This window comes from Ischnura elegans, chromosome 3 (assembly GCF_921293095.1).
Source record: "Ischnura elegans chromosome 3, ioIscEleg1.1, whole genome shotgun sequence".
Classification (NCBI taxonomy): domain Eukaryota; kingdom Metazoa; phylum Arthropoda; class Insecta; order Odonata; family Coenagrionidae; genus Ischnura; species Ischnura elegans.
The window spans coordinates 5,613,819-5,639,822 of NC_060248.1; the positions used below are offsets into that span (position 1 = coordinate 5,613,819).

Sequence of the window (26,004 nt, forward strand, 5' to 3'; positions counted from 1 at the left end):
CGGGGGGCTCCTCGGCGAAGCCGTTCCGAGGAGTAACTGGCGTAGGCGAGGGGGAGCTTCACTACCCTCCGGCGGCGAAGCCGCCCCGAAGTTCAAGCGGCGCAGCCGCTGTAGACTCCCCCATCTCAACTCACCCTCAACCCCTGGGCGGCGAAGCCGCCCATTAGCGAGGTACGGCGAAGCCGTTTCGAGGAATGAGTGGGGCGCCTCCATACCCCCTGGCCGGCGAAGCCAGGCCCTAGCTGAGGTGAGATTATTCAAACTTTAAAAGTGTTCGAGCGACCACAAATGTAGACGGCGAAGCCAGAACCGGGGTTTTTAAGGGGCGGAGCCCCTTAACGAGCGCGCGGATCGTGCGAGTTATAACTTATATACACAGTACAAGATCGATGATTCTATATAATGGTAGATGCAAAGAATTTAAGATTTTCCAGAATTTATTTTGATAATCTGCACAGTTGCACATTGGAATTGTGGCAATGTAAGTGGAGGAAGAGTTACTTTGGATCCTAATAGACTATTTGTGTGACTGGGAAACATTTTCAGCACGTGAAGCTGAATGCTATTATTCAGCTAAAGTTATGTTTCCTGCAAAGCACGCCTCAGAAAACTAGTGTACCTACTATTGGAGGCTCGCACAATCCTTAGATGATCTCACTTATTCTCACTCACCTCATGGTAGCTTAGAAACCCTGAGGAAGTTTGTATATTTCTGGCAAAGTATCTCGTATTTTCAACCAATGCATCTACTGCTTCAGTCCACGAATCCTTGGCAATGAGATCAAGAGACTCAGCGGGCACCACCACTAAAAAGTCTCCAATGGTACTCAGGGTAGAGCCCGTCCACTGCTCCGGACGCCTGCAAGACAACACCAACCAATGAAGGTCTCAGACATGTTTCAACATCATACCAAACACATCAAACTTCTCATTGACCTCTCTGAGAAGATTCCTGATATAAAATTAATGCCTACATAGATAAAGTAGACTCTAGCTTGTATTACCAACTTTTCAATAGAGATGGGTCAGTTCCGGTTCTCGGCACTGCCGGTTCTTGACCTGTGGAACCAGTATCGAGAACCGGTCGCATGAAGTCGGTAATTTTGAACTGGCTCAGAATGATGGCAAGGATTTGAATTTGGCTCCCAAAGCCGACATGGTCTGCAGCATACTCAAAGCCAACGAGTGAAAAATAAAAGAAAAAGATTTTAAAACTCATTCATTACTTTCCGATCGCATGGTGTCCACGTAGTTTTCCTTTTGAGAATTGCTGGCTGACGCACATTTAAGGGTTTGTCAGTTTGTCGCTCTTGCCAAAATTGTAACATTTCCATAGCCACGGCTGCTGAGGCCACTTTCAAACGAGCTGACTTTTTGCCTGCCACCGTCCACAGCACGGTGCCATTCTTTCAACTTTCCATTGGCCTCCATGGATATCTTCAAATGAGTCGAATCACACCATTGACGGCATAGCGCCCAATTCAATCGGGCCGTCGGTGATGGGCCGTCTACATGTTGTTAAAGAATGCATGATCGACCAATACGTCACATTACATCAGGCAGCCACTGGTTCTTTCCCCAGGTGTCCATTTAAAACATTCAACATTTTTACCATATCTGGGTCTCATCTATTCTTTATTTGGCAGAAATATTTCCTGCAGTACTACTACAGGCATTCACTGAAAACAGCAGAGGTCGATGTCGATTTTGAAGGCCCCCATGAAATGTGCTTGGAGTACAGTTTACACACTGCATAGCATCACAATCAATAGTGAAACTACACCAACTTCTGATGACATCATCTGTTAATTTGTTGTAGCTTCTAAGTCAGATCAAAATACATTCTGTGATGCAGCTTAAAGTGTTACTTTAATTGACAACTTATTCGCATGCTTCACTGTCACAGTTCTTATAACCGCAACAATAAACTGTTCAACACGCCAGTACAGCGACACCACGGATAAATTGGGCGGCCATGAGTTAACACAGAATTGTAATGCAGTGTTGCATTCTGTAGGATAACCACACCTTTTGATGCCTTGCATAGTTTTATCAACTTACGAACAAGCTCTTGGTATGCATCTTGCTTGTACACCCATGTCTCGTATAGCGCAATTTCGCGCAATTTCGATATAGCGCAAATTCGTTCCTCGGGGAAACATTGCAACGCAGTGTAGCCTAATCAAAAATCTTAAACACTCTCGTGATAAAACGTGAAATTGCGCTAAGTACACACGAAATTTCTATCATTTTACGCATATTCATATTATTGCTTGCCTCAAATCTTCTTTTTTGTTTATATATTATTCGAAATCCATTGCTGTGCAATGGCCAAAAGTATTACTCGTCATTGGGTCAAGATAGCCGGCCTACTGAAGTAATTTATCTCGTCTCCATAACAGAATAATAATGAATAATTTAGATCGTTAATTAAGCTTGGGGCTAGTAGAAATGAGTTTTTTTCAGCAATACGGTTTGAGACGTATTTTTGCCGTCATAGGTAATCGGGCGATTGACTTCCAAGTAGAGAGTCTACGCTAAAGCCTTCAAGGTCATCGGTATTCACGGGTGAGAATGGAGTGGTGGCCGAGTGGCGCATGAATAGCATCAACACATAAAAGGTTCCGCTATAGAGTCTCAAACACAATGGCTTCGTTCCCTCCCCGCAGTCGTATGCCTTCTACGTCTCAGGAATATAGTTCAGCAGTGGAAGGTGATATAGAAAGAGCCATACAGAGTAAAAACCAAGAGAATATGACAAAAAAATAGGAATGCGTGTAGAAAATCAAGAATTTATCAAGAAAAACTATAAACCTAGAAGAGGAATTGAAAGAGGTCAATTGCTTTGAAAATGGAGAACGTCAAAGCGATATTGCTCGGAAGTTTAAACGCACGATGCCTTATTCTGAATAAAGACGAAGTTAAAACATCAGTGACCTCAGCCGCACCAACTTCAGCCAAGCGGTCTACACATACGGAAAGTTCATAGTGAATCAGTACAAAAAGACGAGAGTGGTAATCGCTCCGAGACATTTAGTGAAAGCTCCGGTTGGTTCCAGAATTTAAACGGCAAGCAGGTATTTTCAGTGCGGCGATATCAGGTGAATCTGCAAGTGTTGATAGCGCAGTCACCGCAACATTTTCTGATGAACTCCAAGCTGTGATTGAAAGTGGCTCCTTTCCCCCTCAACCAGTTTTTAGTGTTGACGAGACGATATTGTTTTGGAAAAGAATGCAATCTCGTTCATTCATTTTCAGGGAAGGAAAACCTGGGTCAGGTTTCAAGGCATTTAAAGACTGTTTCACGTAGCTGCTATAATGACTCGGAGGACTTCAAATTAAAATGATTTATCATTCTTTAACTCCGCTAGCTATGAAATGGCATTCAAAGTAGCATTTTCCTGTCATTTCGATGAGCGACAAAAGGGCCTGGACGACACAATAGTTGTTTTTAGATAAGTTTGAAAAATCGTCAACTGCCGGCAACGCATTACGATCCCCTGAGATAGCAGATGTTAGCCCACCCGCACGACAGGAGGGAATTTAAAAAGCACGTAAGAATTTTTTTTAACGTGAATAAAAGTCTTCAAATGCGTGCATACCATCTTTAAAGATGTTTTAAACTATAAATATTTATATAAATATTGTTTTCTAAGGCTATTTATGGGAATATATATGTTTTAGAGGAAATTCAATACCCAATACCTATGCTACCAGGAACGCATCCCTATCTTCCCAATGTTAAAACGCTCTCGTATAACGCAAATTCGTATAGCGCAAAGACCCCAAGGAACGCATCCCTTGCGCTATACGAGACATGGGTGTATATCGAAAAATTACTGTATACGTACACGATTCAATCCTAAGACCACTTTCAGATGAAACAATTGTCCGCCAACTGCCGTTCATGGCACGGCACACGGCGTTGCAGAGAGTCATCTCGTCTGAAAGCCGCTTGAATTTCACATGAATGGCTGCCGATGAAAAGATGTTTTGTCTGCAATCGGACTGACTGTAGCATTGTCTGTATTTCATGGCACATAGCCGAGCCTAGCGGGCGCTGTGCTGTCAACGGCTGAGTTCGAATCGTATGAAGATGTCCATAGAGACCAAAGGTAATTTAAAAGAACAGCTCCGTGACGTGGACGGCGGCAGGCAAAAAGTCAGCTCGTGTGAGAGCAGCCAAGGCTATGGAAATGTTACAATCTTGGTGAGCAAACTGACAAACCCTTAAATGTGCTAGTTAGCGAGCAACTCTCAAAAGAAAAAACGCGTGGAAGCCATGCAATAGGAAAATAATGTATGTATTTTTTAATCTCTTTTCACTTTTTGGCTTTGAATATGCTGCTGACCATTTCGACTTCGGGCGCCTAATTCAAATCCTCGCCACCATTCCAATCCAGTTCCAAAGTATCGACTTAATGCGGCCGGTTCTCGATACCGGTTCCACAGCCAAGAACCAGCAGTACCAAGAACCAGGTTCCGGAACCAACCCATCTGTAATTGCAATGAATATGTCAGAGGTCTGAGATTGGCAAATTATTCAATAGAAATGAAGATGGGAGAAATAAGAATGTGAAGCTGGGAAAAGGCTTATTTAACCACCCCACCACAGTCCACTCTTACATGCAATTTTTCTCTCTCTCACCTGTGTCGGAGTCTGTGTTTGTTAAATCAATACTGAATGCTGATCGAACTTTAATAGAAAGATTGTTTCCTCAATTCAGCCATTTTTTTAACCAATTATTGACTGGGCTACTGAAAACAATTGATGTTCAGGCAAACACAGCAGAGGTGTAACTGCAGGGCTAACTATGATGCAGGCACCATTTAAATAAGAAAAAATGAATACCAACCCAAATGCTTGCACCAGAGTTGAGTACCACCTCTGTCGCTCCGCCATGCCCAAGCAGACGAGCGCTCCTCCATGGCTAGCCGTCTCCAGGGTCCACTTCAAGGATGCAGCATCCACAAGGTCAGGAGGCAAGAACTGGAGCAGGGAGCCAAAGAGGAGTGGCATGAGGGAGGCAGCACCGCCCCCCTTCCTCCCATCGCGCCACTCGGACCACTTGGAGCCCAGACGACCCAACGAGTACTTGGGCACGCCCCTCACCTGCTGATGCGACACAGGCCTCGCCACCATCTCCATGTCTGATGCCATCCCCTGCCAATACAATTCACACGTTTGTTGCTCTCACTTTTCACAAAAGTTGATGGAAAAAGTAGACGAAGACAATAAGACAATGGTAAATGAAGAGCAAACTTAGTGCATGTCCACAGTAATTTTATTTGGTACGACGCGTTTCAGCGACCTTACTTCGCTATCATCAGGTACAAAAGGTGTGGGACCAGCTATAATACATGTTTTTATTTTCTTAAACGCTGACGTAAGACATATTTAGCTCATGAGATTATGCGATTATACTTTCGCAGCTAATTATTCCAGTTAATTAGTATTAGACTACAAGCGAGGCATATTTTAAAATGAGTGACATTGTGCAAAGGACTGAAAAGGGGCAAACCTGGCTTAAAATTTTCTTTGAGTTTGAGGAGGTAATTACTGAATGATCGGCAACAAGGCATGGATTAAAACATAACCTGTGTTATTTTAGTATATTCATATGTTGATCATATGGTGCTAATAATTGTATCCAAGGTAATACAGTAGACTCTCGAGTTCATGGGACCGAAAAACCAGACGTTCGTAATGACAAAGTTCGTATGAACGTTTTTTTTTTTAGAAATCGCAATAAAAAAACATAGTTTGTCAAAATGTCTTGTCTCTTCTATCACCACGTGCTGCGAAATAGCTTGTATAATATACACAATAAAATTACGTGCAAATATAAAGGCAAGCACATACATTTAATTTTTTCAATAGATGAATGTGGCATGATGCAATCGAGGGTTGATAACTTCTCGAATACAGTAAGTGCTCGATATACGAACATGTGCTCCTTGAGACCTGGCTCGTAAGTTGATAAACCTATGCAAGGCATCGAGGAGTGCTGTTATCCTGCAGAATGCAACGCTGCATCACAATTTTGCGTTAACTCGCGATTGTAACGAATTGATCGAGCTGGGTGTGCGACGCAGCCGGAACCAATAAAAAATCGCTGTCCGCAGGAAGGAAGAGCGGGCAGAATGCTGAACAGTTCCCCACTTCACATCGGAATCAATGATACTCTGTTCAGATTAAGTGCTAGTTCCTCCATGCGTGCTCACTGCGTCGCATCGACCAACTCGAAAAGCACATTCGTATTAACAAGAGTCTGCTGTCATTTTATTTATGCTTTGGCTATTGTTTCCCTCTCTTGTTGATCTCATGTTATGTATCTAGAGGTCTAGTCACCAATGAAGTTATACAGTAAAACATCGTTACGTTGTTCTTGTACCTATGAAATTACAACCTAGCATACTCAAGGATTATGCTGTGTTTTGGTGCAGAAGAATGGGTATTCGTGCAGAATACTGATCGTCTTCAGCTTCTATGAAGTCACCATCACCTGCAATAGCCATTGTGACCTCAGTGCATTGTCAAATACCCAAGGAAAAACTAATACTTCAGGAAGATACACCTTAAATAGACAAAGGATAATTCTTTCCCAGTCAAATATTTTACCAAGGTGGAGAGTAATGCAGCAGAGCAGCTGGGAAAGAAGGCAGTCACCATTATTGCCATCAAATCTCCACTGACGCTTTGACAAATGCCGAGCACATATCCCATTTTTCCCATAGAATTCAGTTGCCATGGTTAGCATCGTGTGCCTCATCATGACTTCACTGTGATTCTATCTGCACTGCCAGACACTCGAGACAACTCACCAGCTGTTTGAGCAGGATCAGGGCTACGTCTGCAGGATGATGCATTGGGTGGAGGGCCACGAGGAGTTCTGGTGGGCTCAACTGCCCCACCAAGCGCAGCGCATCTGCCCCCAAGTACACCAGCACGTGCTCTGGTAGACCACCAAGCACAAACCCTGCAATAGCAAACCAATCAATTTGAATCATGCCAAAATTTGGCACAGATGGACATATGTTTCTTACAGACCTAGTCAAAAAGCAACTATTGAGAGCTTCCAAAGTAACAAAAACTAAAAAACTAAATAGAAAAAATATGGCAATGTGAATACTCTTCAATTTGAGCACAGCCTTTCACTATGTAGACTATGAAATTTACTTCGAAAATTTATATAAAAAGGTATTATGAGTATGTAATTTAATTGCCTAAGTCATATCTCGACAATACAGACTGTCCCAAGGGTTGTGTGTCATTTTTGACCTGTAATATTAGTAACTTTCCACAGAGCAGTGTTCATGAAAATTGGCACACTTATGGGGAAAGGTCCTAAGTTTTGTTGAGTGTAAGCAAAAGTTTACAATTTTGACCTTTTGACCTCACAATGTGGGTCCAAACCAAAAATTTGAATTTGCCTTATGGGGTTTCAATGTTAAAAAAAATCGAGATAGAAAAATGTCTGAATTTCATTGACCAAGATGTCAATTCTTATGGTTTCGGACCCGAGAAACCCGAAAATAACACTTTTATTTACGAAAATTCAACAGTTGACCTAGTAAGGTCACCGTCAAGGTCATAAGGGTGGCAAAAAGAATAGCATAATCATAATCATAATTTATTCAACATTAAACATAATACAATGTAATAGTCTTCGTCAAAGAAAAACTAAATCTAGAATATACAATTTAGAGTATTGCTCTCCAGAAATTCATTGAGTGAATAAAAAGCTTGAGTCACCATCCACGAGTGAAGAACACCTTTAAACTTTCTTAAAGTACAATTTCTTGCCTCTTGAGGTAAGTGGTTGAACATGCAAAGTTTAACATGGTCAAAAGAATTTTTTGTAGTTGACAGCCTACAGTGGGGCTGTAACAGATTATTTTTGAGCCTTGTGTTGTAATGGTGGACATCAGCACCAGTTTTATGGCTGTCAATATTCACTTTTACATTTATTAAACATTTAAAAATATATAGACCGTACAATGTCATAATCCCTTGCTGCCTGAATAGTGGTTTGCTGTGTTCCCTTACGTTAGAATTGGTAATAATTCTAATGGCTCTTTTCTGAACTGCCTAACCAACTTTGGCACCCTTCAAAACCTATGGTTGGACACGTTGGTTGCCATGATAGCCCGACGTTTAACTCTATGACCTTTGACCCCCATTGTGACCCTCGGAGGTCAAAAAACCAACAATAAGGATCTATGAACTGCCTAACCGACTTTGGCACCCTTCAAAACCTATGGTTTGACACGTTGGTTGCCATGATGGCCCGACGTTTAACGCTATGACCTTTGACCCCCATTGTGACTCTCGGAGATCAATTAGTGAATAATACGGGTATTTGGACAATACCAATGACTTGGGCACCCTATAAAACCCATAGATTGACACCTTTGTCGGTATGCTATTCTTTTTGCCACCCTTATGACCTTAACGGTGACCTTACTAGGTCAACTGTTGAATTTTCGTAAATAAAAGTGTTATTTTCGGGTTTCTCGGGTCCGAAACCATAAGAATTGACATCTTGGTCAATGAAATTCAGAAATTTTTCTATCTCGATTTTTTTAACATTGAAACTCCATAAGGCTAATTCAAATTTTTGGTTTGGACCCACATTGTGAGGTCAAAAGGTCAAAATTGTAAACTTTTGCTTACACTCAACAAAACTTAGGACCTTTCCCCATAAGTGTGCCAATTTTCATGAACACTGCTCTATGGAAAGTTACTAAAATTACAGGTCAAAAATGACACACGACCCTTGGGACAGTCTGTAGAATAGAGAGGATAGCCTACAAGAAAATGGCAACATTCACTTCAAAAGATGTTAGAAAAGGAGTCCCTCAGGGATCAGTGTTGGGCCTTCCGCTCTTCTTAATATGAATTAATGATGTTCCAAAGAGCATTGTAACAGGTGGCATGAAATGTGATCTGCATTCAGATGATGTAAATATTTTAACAAAAAATAAGACATTACTTGTCACTGGCCTATCTCAAATACAAGTCATGGAGACACACCGTCCCAGTCTATCCATTGTATGACATACCGCAACTGCATTCTATTTCATAAAATCCTTAGTAGGTGTGAGGTGAGATACGGTCCTTAGGAGTCGAAAGAAGTTCTCCAGTCTTCTTAACACAGTTGAAGTGTGTTGTAACGTCGAATTTTCTGAGGAGTCTCCCGATTTTTTCCTGGTGCCTGCCACAAAGGGGATTGTAGCATAACCCGCTGCCTTGGGTTTCTCCATTTTCGGACTTGGTGTCTCATTTTTCAGTTCTCTTTTCTATCCTTTTAAGGACCATGTCACTGTGGTACCCATTGCTGGCCAGGGCTGTCACCAAATGTCATTTTTCTGAGGGAAGTGAGACTCAGTCAGAGATGGAGTATGCTCTGTGCACAAATGTCGAGATTAGAGCTGCCTTCTGAGTAGGGTGTTAGTGCGAGGAGGCGTGCAAGTATCGGTCCGTATGTGTCGCCTTTCGGTAAGACTCCGTGGCCGAGTTTTCCATTAGGTTTCTTCATCACTAGTACGTCTAGAAAGGGTAGGCAGGCGTCCTTTTCGACTTCCTTGTTGAACTTGATTGAATCATGTTGGTTGTTGAAGTGTCGTAGAAAATTCTCCAGTTCTTGCTCTCCATGTGGCCAGATGAAAAATGTATCGTCCACGTATCGGATCCAGAGGGTAGGTTTCTTTCTGTAAGAAGTCATCACCGAATTCTCAAATTCCTCCATACCTAGATTGGCGATCACAGGAGACAGTGGAGATCTCATAGCAGCGCCATCACTCTGTTCATGTTCGAGAAATGGTTAACGTGAAAATTACAACATATTAAAGGTGTAAATGAAAAAAAATAAGGGTGAAACATTTATTGCTGACAAGGTCATTCCATGTACGTAATCACGGCTGCATTAATGGTCTCCAGTTGTCTCAGTATGATCTACGGAGGTAGTTAGGCCATCTTGGATGTGTCTCCTTGGTATGATAAGTACAGGTTTAACGAGATAAAGAGGTTCACTACAGAGGTTCATAAAGAGGTTTGCCAATAAATTTACATGTAAATCTGACCGGACCGTAGGGGTGGTATGAAGTATGGAGGTTTATGATGTAAAGAGGTTCACTACATAGAGGTTTTACTGTCATAGTATTTCTTGCCTCAAATCTTATTCTTTGTTTATATATTCGTCGAAAACCATTTCCGTGCAATGGCCAAAAACATTACTCCTCATTCAGTCCAAGTAGCCAACCTAAAGAAGTAATTTATCTCATCTCCTTTACTAAATGATATTAGTTAATTTAGATTGTTAATTAAGTTTGGAGCTAGTGGAAATGAGTTTATTCTTAAAAAATACAGTTTGAGATGTATTTTTTGCCGCCATAGGTTATCGGACAGATTGACTTCTAAATTAAGGCTGCCGGGTACATCGGGCACTTTCGAGATTTGGATCCTTCCCCCCACCCCTCAAAAACTCGGCCTAGTGGCTAGCGAGCCTAGCCAACTAGCGAGTGGCCTTGGACTCGAGGGAGGGTACATAGGGGGCAGTGTTTAGGGAAGGGAGGGGAGGCGATGTGGAGGGGATGGGGTTTAGATGACTGAAATTTTGGGAACCCTCTCGCCAACCTGGGACTTGGGTTTGTGACTGTTGAACATGTAGGTAGCCTAGTGTCACCGCGCTTAGATTCTCCGCCGCATGGAAGTAGACGTATCTCAAGGCAACACGGCGGTCTTCAAGATTGGGAAATGGATATTATTTACGGAAGTGTAGAGCACAGAGATTAGTGAGATTTCGCCTCCAAAAACCCGGAAGTATTCAAATATTAAAAAAAAAATTGATTTGGTTACTAACTAAAGCAATCTCCTGTAGTAGCGATATAATCCAGCAAGTAAGAATTGAAAGGTACAATTTCATTATTCCTTGACATTTTTGAGAATATCGTTTGTTCTTCATGGTGTTTCAACCCACCAAAATATCTTAGAGATTTCATTTTCAATGAATTTCCCACTTTTTCCAATTTAAATATTTCTGGAAGAAGGTAAAATGTTTTTAACCTATCCGCCATGAGGTTTTCCCATAAAGCCTTGTCCCTCTAATTTTTTTCTTAAATAAATCCACGTGGAGAACAAAAGAAAAATATACGATGCCCCTTTCGTGAAATATTCTGTTTCCCCTGGATTTCTTAAAAAAAACTTGTGATCTTCGCTTCAGATAAATATTTCCTTCCCGGATTTCACAGTAATCATCAAGAGGAGAATCTCGGGAGGAAACTTCTTCTACGTGGAGGCTGCAACTGGACGATAGGGATGAGGAAGACGCGTGTTATGGTATTTTAGACACTTTTACAATTTTTATAAAAATAATTCGTACAAAAATACGTGTCAAAATTTATATATTATCACTAAAGTAACCTACCGATTAAGGTAGGTTTGTAATGAGTATTTATGAAACATTCTGGCTGGACTTCCTCCTTTCATGGATTTCCTCTTCAATTCACTATGAAATTCCTTTCCATCAAATCTCTTATTTCCTTCCTATCTCTCGTTTACCAAAAATTCCCTCCTGAAACACAAATTTCTCTCCTCTCGTACTATGTCCTACACTTCGTCGTTCCTCCTCGTCTCAGTCCGCTTCACTTTCTCCGTTCTTGTCCACCTACTTTTATCTTGTGTCTCAATCGTAGCTCGTGAATCTTTACGAACCGCATAAATAATTAACCAATTTATTTTTATTTATCCGTGGAATCATCATTAAAAGCACATTTTACATTTCAAATAAATTAGGATAAAGTAGGAATCCCATTTAGGCCTTGCCTGTAGGATATCTCAACACAAATGACTATACGAATTGAAAAAATTAGTAAGAGACCAGATACGAAACAATAAATGCTTGAAAAAATAGCAATTTTTTATTAAGTTTCAACCTGTCGTGCAAAAAAATACATTGAGCATTAAACGCACTATTAACAAATGATTTTATTTGGATTTTCTTCATTAAGTTACCATTTATTTAATCTTAAAAAAAGATGTTAAACTATTTGATTTTCATATACTTTCTGACCATCAAGAAATAATTTTGTCTTACATAGACAAATGAGCGTTTGAACGGTAAAATTTGGCGTCGGCAAAATATAAATTTTTGTTGGTCTTAAGTTTAATACATTGGTTTCAGCTTCTTCTTAAGGTTTATATCCACTTATGGGGTAGGAAATTTTTGATACTTTGAAAAGTTAATGGTGACGTAAAGGGAGAACTGCAAATCTACAAATTTAAAGGGAAGAACGGTTCAAATTTTATTTTGTAGCAATCAATCTATTGCTTTTTGGAGAATCAGCATCCAACTGCTCGAATTTTAATACCCCTCACCAGCAGGTTATCAAGTAGTTTAATTATGATTGCACTAACACATTATTAATAGTTTTAATAAATTGTGGGTAACATTTATTGCGAAGGGAGTAAAACGTCGCGTGGATACATTTAAATTTCCTATAAATTTTGTTAACTTAATTATGACTTTAGTCTTCTTGTGAGTAATCCTCATGCCATATTCATCGCATCTCTTGTCTAATGCATCCACTATAGCCTTCAGCCCTCTCGCTGACTGACTTATCAACGCCTGATCGTCCGTGAACCTTACTGATTTTACATCATTCCTCCCACTTTTACTCCAGTTCCCAACTCATCCCACGCTTCTCTTGCCATCACCTCAGCATATACTCTAGAAAGAAATGGAGATAGTGAACAGTCTTGCCTTACTACTCGGCCAAAGCTTGCCCTTCCAGTTTCTCCGTCCGCCACCTTCACTTGCGCAGTCTGGGCCATATGAAGATTACAAATGAGTCGCCTATCCCTCCAATTGATGCCTATTTTCTTGAGAATATCCATAATTTTGTCCAGTCCACTCTATGAAATACTTTTTCAAAATCCACGAAGAAGACAGACACAACCTGATTATAGTCTAGGTTCCTCTTCAACAGCGACCTCATTACCGCAATAGCATATTCACTACCTTTTCTGGATCAAAACTGATCTTCACCCAAGTAATTGATAGTCCCTTTCTCTATTCTTCTCTCAAATATCCTCATTACCACTTTATCCTTATTGTCCACTGTCGCGAAATCCTCCCGCCAAGACCTTTCCTCATATATCTTGCGTACTAGTTCGAATAACCTTCTCTTACCATTCTAACCTAGATTATTCTGCAGCTTACATGGGATATTATCCACCCACACCTTTCCTAGGTTTCATATCAGGGAGAGCTCCCTCCATTTCCATGTCTTAGGAGCGGCCTCTTCCTTGGCTCAAGATTATGCTACACCACTGCCCCTTCTACATGTTAAATATTTCCTGCCTGTTTACGCTGTCATGCAGATCCTCCTCTTTCCCCATCCATTTACTCTGAACCTCGATTTGCTCAGCTAGCATCCTTCCATTTTTTATCATTAATTTTTGACATGGCTTGTCCTCTTTTGCCGCCAGATAGCAACTTCACCTTGACGTACAACTCGTCTACCTCTCGTTACTTCTGAATCTTTTCCATTTCCTCGCAGTGTATCTCCTTGTTTTCCACCAATTCTTTCTCTCTTCTTGGTTTCTCACCGTAATACATGATTAATTTTACTTAGAATTTTCCCTGCACTGTGTCTACATTCTTCCACTCCCTTATCACCGCAATTTCGTTTTAGTTTCCTTCGTTATCCAAGTTTTCTTTGCTATACGAATCTCCAGAAGTTTCTAGTAATCTCTCCTGATATTCCCATTAAAGTTTCAACGTTCTATTTCCTCACCTCTATTTTTTCACAAGTCTTTTGAATATTACGTTTCGTTTCGTTCACCTTAGGGAGAATGCGCTAGATTTGTCGCCATTCCTAAACTTCTGTTTTACTATTATGTGGTCTTTCTGGTGTATCTCCGTATCCCTTGAACTCTTCCTGGTGGACTTTCGCACTTTAGGATAATTGGACCAGGCCTTTGTGATGAATAACTTGTTTCTCCTGCAATATTTTATTGATTTCTCTCCCCGATCGTTTCGAGTTCCCTAATCCAAAATCTCCTATTTCGTAGCCCTTCCTCCCTCCCCAACTGAGGCGTTATAGTTCCCCATAATTACTTGATTTTTTTTAAACCAGGGATTTCACTTATTATTACTATTACCTCGTCTACTTTTTTCTCCATATGAATGTTAGCGGACTTGTAGACTTCAGCTGCTACTAGGTTGGTAGGTCGTGCCGCACGCTCTATAACCAGAATCCACATCGCTTACCGGATTTATTAATACAGTAAACTCTTGATTTTACGAAGCAGGATTTTACGAAGTTTTCGATTATACGAAGTGATATTGCGGTCCCGGTGAAAAGCCTATGCTAAATACATGGCGCTATTCGATTATACGAAATTTTTTGAATTTACGAACCTCGGCTCGGTCCCTAGGAGCAAATGGCATTCGTTTATACGAACTACAGCGAAAAATTTGTCAACAAAACTAGTTACGCCGGCGTAAGTAGCTAAAAAAATCAGCGCTTCCAACTGTGGTCCATCAAAAGTGCGAAATCGTAAATGATAATGCAACTTTGGAGAGAAATGGGTCGCCAAAAACCTCACTGTGGGAATTTAGGGGGAGTAAGAGTTAAGTTAAAATATCGCGGCTGGCATGATGCCCCTATTTACGTGCCTATTCGTAAACATAGCATCGACAATAATTCGTGGTTTAAAATGTCAGGAAGGTCGCGCGGAGTATTTCGTACACCCCTAATTAACCCTTTGCACTGCTGTGAACGTACTTCGAAGACTACTTGACTACTTTTCGCCGAAGCACTTCGAAGGGTCCCTAATCCGGGACCCTTTCCTCGACGAGCTCACCCTCGCTGGCCCCTGAAACTGGGCTATTTTTTAATGCATTACCTGACGCAACCCTGGGTTTCAAAGGGCAAAGGTGCCATGGGGGGAAAAAGAGTAAAGTGCGTGTTACTGTGGGGCTGTGCGTCAACCAAACGGGCTTGGACCAAATAAGCCCGTTGTCATTGGGAAATTTGAAAGGCCACGGTGCTTAAAACATGTAAAATTGGAAGCCCTCCCCGTTTTTTACCATGCAAATAAAAACAGCTGGATGACCCGAGAAATTTTCCAGCAAACGGTTATACGTCTACGGAGAAAAATTGCTGGAGAGAACAGCAAAATTGTTTTAATAATGGATAATGCCACCGTCCATAAATACGTGGAAGATCTCAAACTGGCTAATGTTCGAGTCCTCTTTTTACCCCCGAACTCGACTAGAAAGTCCCAGCCCTTGGACCAAGGCATTATCCAGAATTTTAAAGTCCTATACCGGAAGAAGCTTGAGCGGTATTACTTGCGATGGATCGGTATGTATACATTCATCTATTTTGCTCATGTGCGTTTGGATATCGATTTAGATATTTTTATTCATGCTTATCATTCTTTCAAATCTATTTGCTACTTTTATAAATGGGAACAGAAATTAATAACATCCCGAAATGGACGTTGATACATGCAATCCGCGCCATAATATCTTTTCGTGTATATTTTGGCCTTTGTGAATGAACAACTTAAATATCTTAAGTACTGGGCTCTATTTACCGCCAATTTATATTTCAGGCTTCTCGTAATGAAGACGCACTTCCAAGTCTAACCATGAACTTTCTTCTCACGCGCTTCCCCGTTCTCCCATGCTGGGGTTCTGTCTTTCCAAAGCCGTCCCTTCCCTCCTGCCGCCTTTGGCTGATCTTGCTGACACCTACCTTACGCATCCCAAACCCCTCCTTCCCCAGCATTTCCCATTCACTCCCTCCCTAAGGAGACTGAGCTTGTGTGCGTCGCAAAAAAATACGGCCCCCAAAAGTAGACTGAGGCAGAGCTGAAGGCCATTTCCCCACCCTTCTTTGTCCTGCCCCCTTCACCAGTCCTTGTGCTGACCATACTTCTTCCCTCAGGCAATCCCCATCCCAATCTTATTCACCCCACCCACTGGGAACGTTCCCCGATTGTGGAGAAGGGCATGGTTCATCTTTACCTGCAACGGGGGGAAGTTATTAACCGGAGAGAGGCGGAAGAAGTATCTTCCACTATCGGGAAAATGGTGCCGCGCTTATAATTGTCTCTCTTCTTCTCAGCTGACTTTTCAATTGAAATTAATTTCTTTTCTCTTTCCACACTATATTTATTTACGATTATGGCGCGACTATTTTTTAGTGCTAAAACTAAGAAAATCTTTTCTCTATGTCAATGATCCTTTGCCTAACTTTCAATACGGCGGAGAAAGGAACACGAAAACTAAATGAGGTGACGGTACTGGTTTTTGCGTGTCATTTTTTGGGAATTCAAGCTAGCGAACCAATACTTAACCACGATGAGAAATGATAAAACGTCTCTTGTAGGAAAACAATCAATGTGGATAATAACGTTTCTATCTATATTTCTCCCGATACTGTAAGATGTTTCTCCTGTCGTTTTCCGGTTGGAACCTTGCTCCTATCGGCATAAAAGGAGAGAAACATACTATATGAACAGGTCACCTCACACCCGGTATGAAGAATACAGTCCTGATGAAGAATTGAGTCTTTTATGGCAACGTCTGCGAAGATGATGGAACACAGTAGTCGGACGGAGAACTCAAACAGAATTTACTTCAAATACTCGCCAGAAGATAATCACATCCTACGTTATTTATGATCGTAATTGAATCTCAGTGAAAATAGAGCACATTCTGCTGAAAATACGAAGTAACTCGAAATATTAACTTACGAAGGTTATTTTGGAAACGGGCTAAGACCCTTGTTTTTCTTTTTTTTCTCGTCACTGAGCGATAGAGGGTGACGTAAATGGCGGTTAGGCCGGCTGCTGCTGAAATTCCGTGGGTGTCAGAAACAAATATCTATCTTTTGCATACTTAATAGTAGCTATTGGCTCATAACCACAAATTTATTACTGTTAATTCTTATAATAAACATTGCAATTCATTATTTGATTACGTTTTCTAAACTGGTCGGGAATTTCTTTAGCGATCGTTGATGTTGAAGTATGAACAAGAAATGGGAATTTTATGGTGGTATAATTATTTAACGATTTTTCACATCATAAATCGATAGCAAAAAGCCTTTTCTATGAATTATACCGAGAATAACCACCGAAAACATCTAAATAAGACCACTAAAGACAAAAAACGGCGGAATAAACAAAAGCGAACATTTTTTTCGTGACTTATGAAAAAGGTTTGAATTTACGAAACTCGATTTTACGAAGTGCCAATTTTCCGGTCCCACTGACTTCGTAAAACCAAGAGTTTACTGTACCGTTGTCTTACTCAGCTTCCCAATTAATACTGAAGCTACTTTTGAAGTTAACTTTCCTCTCTACCATAACATATAGCCACCATATACATGTGAGATGGGAGAGGTGGAATAAATTCTACCAGCATTATATGTGCTGTTTCTGCGTCAGATTTTGTTTTGTTGGTCTGCGGAGTATCTTCTAGATCTGTATTTGTAGCATCTCCGGAGTCACCATAAATATTATCAATTTGTTCATTACCATGTATTACAATAATACTGCGTTAAAAGTAATGTAGAAAGTATCCAAATCATGTCGATTAATTACCATTAATATTTGATCAGCAATATGAGGCATTATATACTCCGGTCAGGGTAGCCTTTTTTTAGTCGAAATTAAAATGACGTTGATGCACTTAGCGGCATGAAACTATCACATTTGTATGGAGCGAAATATTTAAGTATGAGATGTTGCGGATATTGCGTGAACGCGAGCATCCTGTTGGCTTTATCAAAAGTATGCAGCCGTGAATCCTTGACAAATGTATGTGTTAATGATGTGATGTTATAATTAAAAAAATAATTAGAGATACAAGCTGAGTCCTGAAATCGTTCAGTAATTTTGAAGTCTCCTAAGAAACAACACTGGTTCCATTTAAAATAAGGCATCCGCATCACCATGAATTTGAGTAAATTTGGTGCAAAGACACTTCCCTCTAAATTATGTAACAGCGAATTTCGTCTTGTATTTACAAAGGGAAAAGGAAAAAAAGTCCGTGGAACGATGCACATCAGTGTTCGGATTTATGGTTTTCCGTATGCTTCATTCCAATATATGCAGGAGTTACGAATAATGCTGTCATATCTTTTGAACTATAACTTTGTTATTGTTTTCGTCGTCAATATTTTGCATAGACAAAAAAGGACGTAAGGTTCATGAAAATGCTATTGTCGGGCTCGAAGTGTGGAAGTGAGTTTTTAAAAAAGCCGGATTCCTAGATATTTTGCTTAGAATTGAAACATGCAAGTTTATTCTAATTCGCATTAAATTTTTAACAAACATATTGCAAAACATCATGCGTAGTACACATTGTCCATGGGTTCTTGATATACCTCACCACAAAATTTAAATCACTTAGAGAAACTATATACGGTTCTATAACAAAGATGTAAATCCGCACGCTGGTCCGTGAAGCGTAATCGATGACGTGCAATGAACTTTCAAGAATTACTATGATTTTCGCAGAACTTTAGGCACGGTAATTTCCCGAGCTAACCTTCTCCATAAAACATGGTCGGAGTTTGATATTGAACTGTATATCACTGATAACTTTTTAGGAAGAGAGAATACACCGATATAAGGAAAATATTATCTTACCACATTGGCAGTAATAACGCGATACAATTTTATACTGAAGTTTATATAAACCAAACGGTATAATACGTAGGATTTTTTCCCCGTTAGCGGCGTTTCCGATACTATATGTACAAAATTCATTACCACGAATATACTGTGCGTGCGCAAATGCGTCTTGCTTGCATTGAAAAATATCACTTTTTTATAACACGGGAACGAAATACTCATAGAAAAAGATCATCATATTGAGGAAGTAATCTAGCCATGAAGTCATGTAATGTTAAAAAGTGCGCCACGTTCTGCTCGTCTAACGTGAATCAGTTCCTATTTCTCAGCGTGTTATTGACCCAGAATAAAATTCGGCTCAGAAGAATGGAGTACACATCACACACGAAACGCCCCTCACAAAGTGAACATCCTCCACAAGATGAAGACTACACGGCCGCTGCCGGCGTACTGATGGCGACAGACCCTATGCTAGCGCTCTGTCATTCCTCTGCCCATCCTCCAGCGCGCTGAGACTCGCTCAGAGGCTGAAGGCGATGTGAACGGGAGAATGTCGCCGAGGTGGAGAGCGCAAAAGTAGCGTGCAAAGGTTCGCATAGATTGACTTAGTGCCGCTACTATGAGGACTACATTAAAATGGTATGGCTTAATATGAAGATAAAGGATTATCGTTTAAAAAGACTGTAAAAAATTTTGGGTTCCGTCATTATACACGCCGTAGCCGGCAGCCAATTTGACCGAATTTCGCGTTTTTCCGTGGTCAATATTGCAGCGTGAAAAACGAGAAATGAAAAATTACGATGATCTTTTTAAATATCGATCTTTCTTCTTCGTAAATATGCATTCAAATTTTATGTGCATAGAATAACAGAGGCGTCAGACGAATCTGCCCAGACGTCTGCAGTGTAGTTTTTGGTCGAAGTATCCGGGAACCTTAAGGATCCACCTTAAAGCCTTCATGGTTATAGGTATTCATAGGGGAGAAATAGAGAGGTGGCCAAGTTGCGTATGAATATCATCAACAGGTAAAAGGGTCCGAGAGAGATTCTCAAACAATTTGGCTTCTATCCCTTCCAGCAGTCGTAAGCCCTCTACATCTCAGAAACATGGTGCGGCAGTTTTTCAGCAGTGATTTTGATAGAGCCATACGGAGTAAAAACCAAGTGAACAATGGCAAAAAATAGAAATGCAGATAGAAAAATAAAGCATAAACCTCTAAGAGAAATTGAAGGTGATCTATTGCTTTGAAAACTGAGAGCGTCAAAGCAATATTGCGTGTACGTGCTCATGATGTTGACAGTCCGCACTATTTTTCTGAATCGAGACAAAGTATAAACGTAGTGACATCAGCCACACCTACTGCAGCCACGCAGTCGACACATACGTCAAGTTCTTTGCTGGATAAAAAACCAAAGACTTCTCATTACCTGAATTTATCATGAACAGTCAAATAATGTTCCTCTATCACAAGCAGTTATTTGCGCGAAATCTGTGGCTTTATTTGAATCTATAATAGAAGATGAGGCTGGTGATTGCTCCGAGACATCAAGTGGAAGCTTCAAGACAAAAGGGCCTGGATAACATAAGAATATTTAAGACTGGTTTGAAAATACGTCACCTGCCAACAATGCATTGTAAACCCCTGAGCTAGCATGTTTTTTCCTAGATGTTAGCCCACCCACACATAAGGAGGGAATTTCAAAAGCTTGTATGAATATTTTCTTAGTGAAAAAAAAAATCTTTTAATGCATACCTACTATCTTAAGAGATATTTTACACTATAAATGCTTATATAAATAAGATTTTCTAATGCTATTAGAAGGAATAAATATATATGGTTTATAGGAAACTCAATATCCTACACTTACGCTACCAGGCTACGTATCCCTATCTTCCCCATGTTAAAATGGTCTCTAATAACACAAATTCGATTAGCCCTAAAGATCCCAAAGGAGAGGAATCCTATACGATAAGCGAGGCATGGGAGTACTTTAAAAATACGTAATACTCATGCATCAATTTTGGCTTTCCTTTAATTTCAGGCTGCAACTAAAGTAAGCGATGAGGCGTTAAGCAGAATGGATGAGAAAAACAATCATTTCAACAATAAATACACAGATTGAACAAAATCACGCGTCTTCCACATACACACCCAGTTTTTGATGGCAAATAATAAAAATTGTCTATTTCCGCTATAGGTTTTAAAGGTGAATAAAGAAAGATTGAAAAATTTACTCAACTTGTAACTCAAAGCACACAGAACACTTTGGTGTCCCTGTGAAGATGCAACCCGCACACATCCAACCAACGAAACCCCATACTATGGCAAAGTCATGCATTTTATGGTCCCAACAAATTTGTCCTACAAAGGTTTTTCTATACAGTGAGTCCTCGTTCAACGTCATCCCGTTTAACGTCATTTCGCGATAACGTCACGAAAATTTTGAGATCGTCGTTCGTTTATTGCACCTTCGCTTCGCGATAACGTCAAGCCTTTTAAATTTCGCGCAAGAAAAAACGCGAAGCGACGGGCGTTGCAGGTTGTTCGTTTTGTGGGTGGTAGTACAGTCCGTCTAAACGATGTGTTTATTGTTAATTGCAATTACTGTTTAAGCAAATTTTCAGCTAAATTAATTCTTAGGTAGGTGCGCAAGGTTTTACTTGACAATAGTTTTCAGGACCGTAAAAAGTGATTTCAAGGAATTTTTCCATGTAGAACTTGGAGTTTTTGTCATCACTTTTTTCGCCGTGTTCACAATAATTTTGGTTCCTGTAACTGCGACGATGTTTCAGTGATGATGATGCCCAGGCGACGCTCGCCCGGGCGACCACCATAGCGAGGCCGAAAAGTAAATACGGGAAGATACAGAAATGGAGAAGGATTTACGTCGCTGCTGCTATTGTCGTCGATGAAGACAGGAACTTGTATTTATGCCATAGTTTGCATTCCCATCGTAAAAAATGCCCCAGATACGATACGCTAAAATTTTTTCGCGTAGGAATTGTGAGTTCTAGGAGCCGATATTCAATTTTTACATAGTTTCTTATGGGATATTATGTTTCGATTAACGTCATTTCGTTTATCGTCACATTTTTCAGGAACGGTAAGTGACGTTAAACGAGGACTCACTCTGCATACATACCTTCTTGCACGGGCTTCTTAAAGATTTTATCACAGGTATTTGCAAGACTGAATGAAACTAAACTCTCACAAGTGTTGGTCAAAGCCAACAAATGGAGAAGGGGAAGAGACACTCATACTCACCTCCGACAGATTCCAGGTCAGAGGCCTCCAGGGCTTGGATGACATTCAACGACGTCATGTTCTCCCCTCTCCACAGGCCAGCCTTCAACTCCAAGTGAGATGCTAAAGCTCTAACTGCACACCTCTGAAGGTTCTTGGGAAATGGTAGGTACTGGAAATAAATAGGGTGGTTTCCTATTATTTTTTTATTGCCTAAATCGAAAGATTATTACTCATGGAGTACGTATTTCACCCTTTCAAATTTTTAAATGACGTTATCTATTTTTTGCGATTAAATGAAAAGTGGAAATTTTCAAGCATGCGAAAACACGACGGCTAAGTATGAATGCTGGGAAAACTCAGTGTGATGTCATTCTGCTTTCCGCTGCCACCGTGTGACCTTGGGGCGAGGATATGTGTGCCACTGCAATGCAGGCTGTTAGCTGGTAGCGGAGTACCTTGTCAGCAGGTAGCGCTTGGCTTAAATAAGAATTATTAATACCTTATCAATCAAAGGAAACTTTCCGACCATCAGCAGTTTTAATAGGTGATTATAAAGAAATGTTTCCCTGAGCTCTGTGCCTCATGCATGCATTGGTAAACATGCAATGCATCTAAGACGATGTAAAACTTTTATCTTCTCGTACAGAAACTAGATCCCTGTGACGTCACGTGGAGTGGCATCGCATGGGCGCCAATCTGGCCCTTTTCAAATGAGGATAAAAATGGACCATTGCCATTCGTCTAAACCGGTATTTCTAAAACCAAATAATTTGTATATTATGAATACACTAATGGTGGGTAATGAATCACAATCAATACCTTTCATTTTCTTTGATGAAGGAAACTACCCAATTGACATTCATCAAATATCACGAACACTCAAATCTCAAATGACTTTTGAAACCTTTAAGAGTGAAATCTGGAGACATTAAGTTCTGGATTTTGAAAACCACAAATCAGTGAGCAATATGACAGTCACGAAATAATGATCATAAATCCAAGAAATGGGTTTGAAAGGGCGCAATACTGCTTGCTGTCTGTCTATATATGTCCCTCCACATGTCCCAATGCGGCATGCAGTCTTCTCCAAGGAAAATGCTGATTTCAAGTGACTCGTGCAATCACTATTCCCTTCTCTTCCACCACTTCCACGACAATATCTCCGGTTCTCTTGGGCTGTATTCCACGGCATGCAAGGTGTTCTGTAATATCCACACGCTTCTATCCCGAATTCCTAACTACTTCTTCAATAATTTTCAGTCAAAGTCTTTCAAAGTTCTCACTTGCTTTTTCAGAAGGGCTACGGTCTGGAGACAAATTAAATAAAAATAAAACTAATAAAAATGAAGCCAGACTTCACTAAGCCACACTGAAAACTCTCACTGGTTTGAAGTCAACCTGCAATGGTAAGTACAGAACCACATATGAGGTTCATTTCGGAACTGATGCCATCATGTACGCTGAACCAACTCTTGACAGTGAAGCACTAATATAAGACTCCACTACAAATTTTTTAGTCCTATCGCAAAGACAACTAACCCACGGATTTTTAACTAGTGCAATACCAAATAAGGAGATGAATTTGAATGGCTAGTAGGGATTAAAATATTATCCTGAGAAGATATCCTCTTGTCTGTGATCAGATGAGAAAGAAATCATCAGCAGAGTAGCCCAAGTATATAGGGGATTCTACCAAATGAAATAACTACAGCGGTAAATTTAAACGTAGAAGTAAAGAAACAATTTATCAGAACTTATACTTGGAGTATGCTTCTCTGTGGGAGAGAGGCATGAAAAATGATAGCCATAGAAAAATCAAGGATAGAGGCCTTCGAAATGTGGTGCTACAGAAGAATGATGAAAATCAAATGGATGAACCGTGTTAGTAACGAAGAAGTCCTAAGAAGAGTAGGAGAAGCCTCATGAAAACTTTAACTAGGAGGAGGAACAACCTAATAGGCAACATCCTGAGACACGATGGCCTGACGAAGACAATCGTCGAGGGACAAATAGACGACAAGAACGGAAAAGGAAGGGATCGCATCAAATATATGGGACGGGCAAAGAAGAAATACGTAGGAGTGAAAAGATTAACTGAAGGGAGAATTGAGTGGAGAGCCGAGTAAAACCAATCCTACGATTGTTGACCAGAGGTGATGATGATGATGATGATGATGTCCATGATGTAAAATCTCTCTAAAGATACTGTAACGGAGGACTTTATTTTATGTACACCAAACCACCTGGTCTCCTCCGATTTGTCTGTGGTGGCTCAGGCTGAACTGAAGGGGTACCGACTTGCTACCCATTCTCACGGTTACTGACAGAAAATGAACATCTGAACGTATTAGAAATAAGCACCTAATGAGTTGATTGATTAATACTAATATTCAAGAAATTATCAGTTGATGTTAAAGTATTCAGCAATTATGCTTGAATGTGTTATTACCTGACACGCAATAATCTCTACAGTCTCAAGATCAACTTACCCGAAACGAGTTGGTACCCGAAACATCGGTGCTCTTACATAATCTTACCCGCACGGTATCTCGAGAAGAGTTTATACACGTTGTTCACCGGGAAAGTGTAAAATCTTACATAAGTTATTTCACTTTATTGATATTTTTATTTTAAGTTTTACAAAATTTTTCTGAAAAATTTGCTTAACACTAGAAGGACGGCAGGGGTCATTTGACCCATTTTCAGAATTCAAATTTATTTTTCTCTTATTAAAATATTTTTTTAAATTTTGAAACTTTTTGACTTTGTTCATTTTGGTCTATATTTTGATAAATTAGTGAAAATTAAACAATAGTGTTTTGTTTTAAATTTTTATGACGTGTTATACCTAGAAGGACGGCTAGGGGTCATTTGACCCACAACTGGTTTTCGTGCAATTTTCTTGCCCGTGGGCACTTTAGTGCCATGTATATCATATAATCAGCAAGAGGCTAGTGTGGTAGATGATTTGCTTCATTTTGAATCTGGAAGTACCCGGTTCAATGCCAGTTTCGTCCCAAGGGCTCCTATCTGTATTCGAAAACCTAGGCATAGAGACTTGTTGTGCACAATCTTTCGATATTTTATGGGCAGCAAAGGGAAATAAAACCTTTTCAATCCTTGATTTGCGTAAATTCATGTATTTATGATATTTTAATTTTGTTTTATTTATTGTTCAATGATTATTGTATTACCCACACCGGAAAATCGTCACGTATCCCAAGAATTGTTTTCCGTCGTCCAAGATTGATTCCGTCTCTTAGAGACATTATTTTCAATATCGACTCATCAGGTTTACGAATAACTTTCATTTTTCTGGCCTCACGGCACTGTCACTTGACCTAGCCCCTTTGCCGTGTGTCCAGCACTAGTGTCGCCTGACCCCGTCGGGGTTTGGGGCAGGTTGACTGCACGCTGCGTCCTGGGGAAAAATCCTGTCTCTTTTTGAGAGAGCGGAGGAATTGGGTGGACTGTAAAATTCTACTGTAAATCCTACCCTTGGAATCCGCACGTAGGTCGAAGAAGAAGCATTACTGCAAGTTCCTGAAAGATACGAATCAGGATATGGTTGGCGGTTGAGTCCCTGCCTTTCGAACGGTAATTAGCATTACTTCTAAAAATTTTGTCCTTTTGTATGAATTTCTAATGCTCTCCAGCTCTCTATACCTCCAATGCAACTAGAGAAGATTCTACCATAATGCGCTTTGGTTTGTAGATTTTTTTGTATGCATATCAGTAGCGAGTTGAGGAAGAAAGTAAGAAGTCGAGAAATATATCAAGAGAAGAGAATTGTCGCGAATCAAATAGCTGTAGGGAATATTGAAGATCAGTCTGGAAGTGAATCGTAAAAACATCAGTTCAAGGACATTCTGAACAATCCATCAACATCTGCGTGTGATGGAAGCGACGAAGTCCAAGATAGTGAATCCGATGGCGACTTTGGCGTGATAGCAAATGCACAGCTCTATCCAACAAAATGCAGCTGTTCTTTTATGAGGTAAATTCCAAATAAACCAGACAAATTTGGAATCAAGTACTGGGCTTTCTGTAACGTGAATGCAGATGTGAAATGAAAATACAGCCTAAATGAATTTCC

General features: G+C 40.3%; 1 protein-coding gene across 1 annotated transcript in view; it reads right to left on the reverse strand.

The window, feature by feature from the left end:
• The window catches only part of LOC124155369, a 138,769-nt gene that overhangs the window by 39,108 nt on the left and 73,657 nt on the right, over positions 1 to 26,004 (reverse strand). Inside the window, exons 13-16 of the mRNA XM_046529126.1 lie at positions 21,927 to 22,077; positions 6,826 to 6,980; positions 4,857 to 5,164; positions 673 to 859 (exon numbers count right to left, since the gene is read on the reverse strand). Of these exons, the coding sequence (XP_046385082.1) occupies positions 673 to 859; positions 4,857 to 5,164; positions 6,826 to 6,980; positions 21,927 to 22,077 (801 nt within the window). The remainder of the gene's footprint in view (positions 1 to 672; positions 860 to 4,856; positions 5,165 to 6,825; positions 6,981 to 21,926; positions 22,078 to 26,004) is intronic.